Source organism: Capsicum annuum, chromosome 7 (assembly GCF_002878395.1).
Source record: "Capsicum annuum cultivar UCD-10X-F1 chromosome 7, UCD10Xv1.1, whole genome shotgun sequence".
Classification (NCBI taxonomy): Eukaryota; Viridiplantae; Streptophyta; class Magnoliopsida; order Solanales; family Solanaceae; genus Capsicum; species Capsicum annuum.
The window spans coordinates 168,355,159-168,362,034 of NC_061117.1; the positions used below are offsets into that span (position 1 = coordinate 168,355,159).

General features: G+C 36.0%; 1 protein-coding gene across 3 annotated transcripts; it reads left to right on the forward strand.

Annotated features, from left to right (window-relative positions):
- The first annotated feature begins 695 nt into the window (after positions 1-695).
- LOC107877826 lies at positions 696-6,252 on the forward strand. 3 transcript variants are annotated; one of them, XM_016724583.2, is made up of 5 exons: positions 696-959; positions 3,278-3,489; positions 4,327-4,557; positions 5,281-5,432; positions 5,841-6,252. In XM_016724583.2, exons 1-5 carry the CDS (start codon positions 879-881, stop codon positions 6,029-6,031), a joined length of 867 nt encoding a protein of 288 aa, XP_016580069.1. In that variant the 5' UTR covers positions 696-878; the 3' UTR covers positions 6,032-6,252. The 3 variants fall into 3 exon arrangements, with proteins under 3 accessions (XP_016580069.1, XP_047249784.1, XP_016580068.1); XM_047393828.1 differs by lacking the exon at positions 696-959 and adding an exon at positions 1,287-2,217; XM_016724582.2 differs by lacking the exon at positions 696-959 and adding an exon at positions 2,213-2,353.
- The last annotated feature ends 624 nt before the right edge of the window (positions 6,253-6,876 follow it).

Consider the following 6,876-nt stretch of genomic DNA (forward strand, 5'->3'; position numbering starts at 1 on the left):
TTAATGAATATATCTTACGAAAAAAGTAAATCATTAAAAGATATTGAAACAAAATTTAAGGAATATCCACGCACAAATAAAAATAGATTCACTAGAAACCTAGATTCGGAGACTAATTTTGAATATATTAAATTTCACATTTACAATTGAAGTGATCAGTACTAACAAAAATGTTATTGCAGATTACATATCAAGACGAAATTAGTTAGTTCAAGTCAGCATTAAGTTAATTAGTATGACTGTCAATTAGTTAGTTTATTAGAAATATTGTTCCATTAAAACAGATGTTTAATAGATTCTCATTTATTCGGTTTACTAATATAAGCTATGTAGCATTTCAATTAAAAAGATTACATATCAACATACACAAGTCATACATTCTTTCTTTAAACCTCCATCCTTCTATATTTTTTTTTTGTTCTGAGTTTTTCTTTATAGTTGAGCATCTCAATGTGAATTTCTTGTGACTTTCATAATTGAGGTACATAATGTATAAATGTGAAGAATTAATAAAGAGCTTTAAATTATAATTATAAAAATAGAGAAGTAAATTTAAATATTTAGTTATATTAAAAATATAATTAAGGATAAAATTAAACAATACCAAGCAAATTTGGACGTTTCGTCCGAAAAATGAAGAAAAAATGAGAAACTTATTTATACTCCAAACATGAGCGAGCGAGATGATTCACACCAAATAAAACAACGTGGCTTGTTGCTATTGGAGCAGATAATGAAATAATACGTAGCTGTAAAACTAGAGAGCAAAATCAGAAACATCGTTATTATTGAAAAGGGGTAAAGCGAACATCGTTCTTCAAGAACAATTGAAGCAAAAAACGAAAAAAAAAATAAAAGAAAATTGAGAAAAAGCTTCAATGGCGGAACATGAAAATCCCTCCTCAACCCCGGAACAGAAATCATGTTCTTCTGCTTCTACACTCAATAAACAACCCCAGGTGCCCGTTTTCTCATTTAAGATTTTGCTTTTTGGTGATTCCAAGAATTGATTTTTTTGTTGGAAATTCTTTGTTGGGTATGTTTGGTATGAACGTGATTTGAATACTTTTTGGATTTTTTTGGTTGATTTCAAGAATTGATTTTTTTGTGGAAATTCATTGTTGGTTTTCTTGTTGGTAGTTGCTGATTGTATAATGTCCGCAATCTATTTGAGCTGTAGAGGTTCGGTTGTTTCTTATTTTTTATGCCAATATAATTCATGAATTTTTTCAGATTTTGGGACAATTTGATCTTGGTCTAATGATTTAAATATGTTGATATGGGGGAAATAAGATAGTAGGAAAGAGGTATGCTTTTTTAAGGTAAATCTTTTGGGTTTTCTAGGTACAAGGTTAAATAATTATCAGATTTTTGAGCTTAAAGCACCTAAGGGTGTGGCCTAGTGATCAATGAAGTTGATTGAGCACCATGAGATCCAGCATAGACAATATCTGGTCTAACCTTGGTGGCCTGGTATCTGTTGCCGGTTAGAGGTGACGTGTATTTATGGAAGTAGTCGAGGTGCATGCAAGCTGGCTCGGCCACCACAGTTATCAAATAAAAAAGATTTTTGGGCTTAAATAGTTTTTTCTCCTGTTTAGATTGGTGGTTGGAGAGGGGGGTGGGGGTGGGGATGCGGATACAGTATAACCACACCTCAAAACCCTCTTCCAAGAGTCAACAACTGTGCCTTCCCAATTTGCTCCCAACTTCTAGGTTAAAAGTGGAGTCCTCGTGCACCACTGGAACAACCTCACTTGTCATTAACCGGGCTTAAATATTTGGAGTTAAATGTCTTTTAAGTGTCAGGAATTAATGTCCGTTATACACAAACCTCACACACGTGTCCTTGGGTATCCATTGTACATAGACCTTAGCACGTGTCTTTGAGTGCAAGTGAGATATAAGAGAAATAAAGTGTCTTGGGTGCTACTTATCTTGAATAAATTAATGAATTTCTTGATATCTTGAATAAATTAATGAATTTCTTGATTTACTTGCGGTGATGTCGTTATCAAGCATCCGACATCCTCTATTTGTAAACCATTAATTACGGCTCAAACATTGGTGGGAGTCAATGTCATGCTTGCGCACCGAGGATGCTATATGTCTATCTATTTGGACCTGCTAAACGTGTGCTGAATCACTAAATCTGTAAGAAGAAATCTGTCTTTTATTTAGAGAAGTACAAGAAAGGGGCTGGGGGAAGAAAAAGAGGTAAAGTGCCCCCACTTGGTATTTACCCCAAACCAAAAAAAAAAAAAAGATGTCCTTTCAACTTTCCAGAGCCACGAAATACTACCGATTAGCTGCAGAATCCTCTGGCTCTAGGAGAGCTACATTGCAAATTGAAGTATACGAATTATAAATTGTCTATTTAATGTATTGATGCATCTATGACTTTTTTTTGCTTCATATACGAGTATGTGGTTCCATTTGGAATCTTCTTTTTTCTTGTGTTGTGCACCCTTTATTATAGCCATGATGTAGCGGATAATCAGAGATCGATTATCAGTTTACATTTGGATACTGATTGGATTTAAAACTGATTTCGCACATTGAGGAAAAGGAAACTTCTGTACAGCCTTATACTGCTCGAAATTTAAGACCCAATAAATAGCTCATTTAGCACTGTACATCCCACTTTACTGACATATCTTTTATTTTTAGTTTTTACTTCTACTTTTAGGTATGTTTAATCATACAAAATAAGATAGACCTAGATAAGTTTATCCAAATTGCTTGTAGCATTCTTCATTTTGATTTAAAATATGTGTCCTTTAAACTTGGTTCCCCAATTTGTCAAATTATACAAATTACTCTTTATTCAACTTGTAGACCATAACAGTTCCATTTTTAGAGTAAAATCTTACTTCAAATCCTACCTTTCGGAAACTCAAACTGGTTTTAGGGCTGCGTGCATCAAGTCAAGATTAATGGAGTGGTAATTTGGAAGAGTTACAGGGAAAGATGTTTCTCTGTTGTGAACATGATTGCACCACTCACGACAATGGCTGAATTAGGATTATAAATCTTGGTCCGTTTCTAGCAATACCTTCATGTGAGTTGTCTTATTAGTCCCATTGATGTCAAAGGGATTTACTAGCCACCTTTTTGTAGGCAAATGCCGTTGCAACTTTGAGAGTCTGGATATTTTGCAGCTACAAACTTTTCCTTTTCAGTTGGGTCTTTCTAGGCTTTTTATAAACCTTTTTGTGAAATAACGTGCTTAATTGCATTTGAGATTATGCGCTAATTCTTTTATCTGTCTTTTCAGCTCCCATCGTTTCATGGTACACCTTTGTTAAATTATCAGATGCTCCAAGCCATGCTTCCCACACTACTTCCTCGGGCTTTCGATACGCAGCCAATCCAGGAGGAGTTGAATCATGGACCAGGCCTTTATGCTGTACCTGTTGCTCCTTTTATGGGACAATATACAGGGTTTCCGCCAAACACACTAATCCCATTTACCTATGCTGTACCCACGTAAGTGTCCTTGAGACTTCAATGTATAAGTTGTCATCATCATAGTCATCATCTTGCATAGCCTCTGTAATTGGCATGGCTGACTTCTCTTCCAGCATGGAACAACACAGGAATTAAACTATCCAGTCTTCGAGTGACTTTAGGCTTCCTTATTTTCCTGTTTTTGGTTGAATTAATGGCATCATATTCAATTAGATAAATGAATATGCCTAGTGTAACTCACGTTCTTGACTCCCTTATTTGATGTAGCAAGAATTGTGCATTTCTGTATGGTATTTTAATGCTTTTATAATCAAAGCTGAAGATCTCTATTCAGGAGTGCAACATGTAGGTTTTTATGGAATTCTCTGATACATCAGTAGAAGTGCAGTTTAACCAATTTTGGTCCGTTTCTTAAAAAGTTGCCAAGCCCATAGCACCAGCGGATTAACACCTCTGGCTAGACAATTGAAGTACTAAAGTTACCGCGGCCTAGAATACTCCAACCCTGAAGAATCATCCAAGAGTAGGAATGAAGCCTATCATTGCTGTACTTATCATCTGTTTAAATGACATTAACTTAAAATATTAGGAATGAAGCCATACAAACTTCTCTTGCGCCTGGAAACTAGTAGTTATATATCCAATCAATTGCATGCCATGTTATTGATACCTTCGTTTCCTTCATATGCCTCTATAGTCTGACAAAACATGAAGCCCCGATGTTCAGTGCTTACACCTGAAGTATTGGAAGTTGTACTTTTAATTTCTTAAAAGGGTTACTTCCATAAAAATCCATTGAAGCAGTCTTATTAGTCTCTCCTTTCTAAAAGAAAAAAGCTTGGCTGTTCTTGATAGTGGACCTAGTATTCCAGAAAATGGAGCGGTTGGTGAGGAGCAAGGTCAGATGGGACAGCAGCAACAACAGCTTGGACCCCAACGACAAATAGTTGTCAGAAGATTTCAAATTGCATTTCAGCTAGATCTCTTGCTAATTTTGAAGTTGGCTGCAGTGATTTTTTTGTTCAATCAAAATGGATCAAGACAAAGGCTTATTCTGCTGGTGTTTTTAGCTTCACTTGTCTATTTGTAAGTATATGTCAATTATGATCACTTTTATTTTCCTTTTATTTATTTATTTATTTATTAAATATCATCAAATTTGGTCTTAGAAAGCTGTTGTGACCATTGAGAATTTTTTGGATGCTTCTAGTTCTGCAAAGTAGAGATTATTGGGTAACCAATTTGGGAATAACATTAATACATAGATAGCTGGTAACATAACTATTATGAACAAGAATGTGGATATATTTAACAGGTAACAATAAAGCTCTCTTTTTCTTTGAAAAAAAATCTGCTAAGTTGGCCCTACGTTATTGTTCTCCTAAATAGCATTCAGATCTTCACTTCCTTTTTATAGTTCATCTTATCCCGATTTCCTTGTTTTCCTTTCTTGGGCATTAATTTTTGGTGCTTTTTGTGTCCCATTCTCTCTTTGTTCCATTGTGGATCACTTAAGTGAAATGATCATTGTCTTGAAGATGAACCCTCTAGCTTTTCTCCCATCATTTTTCTGGTTTACTGGCCCCACTAAATATGCTTGCTTACCACAGTAACCAACTTGAATAAGTGTAATTAGTGCTATAATGCCTCCATATTTTTGTATCATAGTTTTTTTCTTTTTATCATATAATTTGTATGTTGGTTGAATTGACGAGGGAAGACTTACTGTTGTGTTCATTGAAATACATGTCCTTTTCTTTTTGCTTTGTCATTAAGTGGCACCATATATTTCCCTATTGGTTATTGTAGATATCAAACTGGAGCTCTTGCACCTTTGATACGGTGGCTTTCACAAGGAATGCAGAGGGCAGCTGCACCTCCCCAACCACCTAGGGCTGCTATCAGGGCAGATAATGCACCAGGTGCTGGAAGGCAAGGAAATGACAATGTTGCAGCCGGAGGTACTTTCCTTCAACTTATGTCAATGAATAGATAAAAACATCCTAGTTGTGCATGGGGACTCTGCCGTCGTTGTAATGGCTGCCCATTGTTGCATTGCCGTTTACATGAATAAAACTCAACTCTATCAAAAGAAAGAAAAACGCATCGTAGGCTGGAGTGACGGTCTAATTGATAGCTCATGGTAATTTTGATGCATGGTACCTTATTTTGTTTGTTGATTTCGAATTTCTAATCCCCCTTTATAAAACCAGTTATGTCAATTTACCAACATTAACTGAATGTTGCTTTCATGTTGGTCCGTAATGTCTGCTAGGAAATGCGTGCGTTCATCGAATGTTTCTAAACATAAGAATTAATGTGGATACTGGAACATCTCTGTAACTCTTCTTTGTCATATGTTGTGGCAGAGGGACAACCTGGAGGTGAGAATGAGAATCAACAAGGTAACGACATAAATAGGGTAGGCGAGAATGAGCCTGCACTGGAACCTGGAGCTGCCGATGGTGGCAACCGCTGGTGGGGTATTGCAAAGGAGATCCAAATGATTGTCTTTGGCTTCATCACTTCCCTACTTCCAGGTTTTCACAACATTGATTAGACTGTACAGGGCAAGTAGCAGCTGCAGATAGCAGAGGGATAAACTTTCCTTGTTTACAAAATTTACAGCGGCCAAAACTCTCTATCATGTGTTTTGAGAGGTCATCAAATGTATTGCAAATAGATATCGTTCTCTTCTTTTTGGCCAGATATCTAAATGTTGCTCTTAATTTGATTAGCGAGGTTGTGTTTAATTAATAAAAATGGTTGCTTAATCCTCTATGTACGTTTGTAGCCATGGGTGGGCGCTAGGTGTTAAGTTTGATATTTCTAAAGTTTGGTTTTGGTAATCAAAAGTAAATACCAAATATTTAACTTTGAAAGTTCGGTCCATCCGATTGTCAAACTTCGGTAATCGGTACTGTAAATCCCGATGTGATTTGGTATTTCGGTTTTTGTTGATGTCCCTCTATTTATAAATAGGTAGGATTCTTACTGTGAAGATTGAGAACATCCCAAGTTTGTTCTCGACATTCTCATTACATGAATGAGACAATTTCTTACAACAATGAGGTAGAAATCATATTTTGATTAGGTTGAGGATTCTCAGTCTCCTTGTACATGAATTTTGATTATTTATATGGGTGTGTTGGCTGTAGCAGGAGTAAGAAGCGGTAGAGGTAGGCCAAAGAATTGAGGGGAGGGAGGTGATTAGAAAGGACAATCACACAATTTCTTATCATAACAACAATGAGGTAGAAATCATATTTTGATTAGGTTAAGGATTCTCAATCTCCTTGTACATGAATTTGATTATTTATACGGGTGTGTTGGAGCAGGAGTAAGAAGAGGTAGCGGTAGGTCAAAGAATTGAGGGGAGGGAGGTGATTAGAAAGGACAATGATA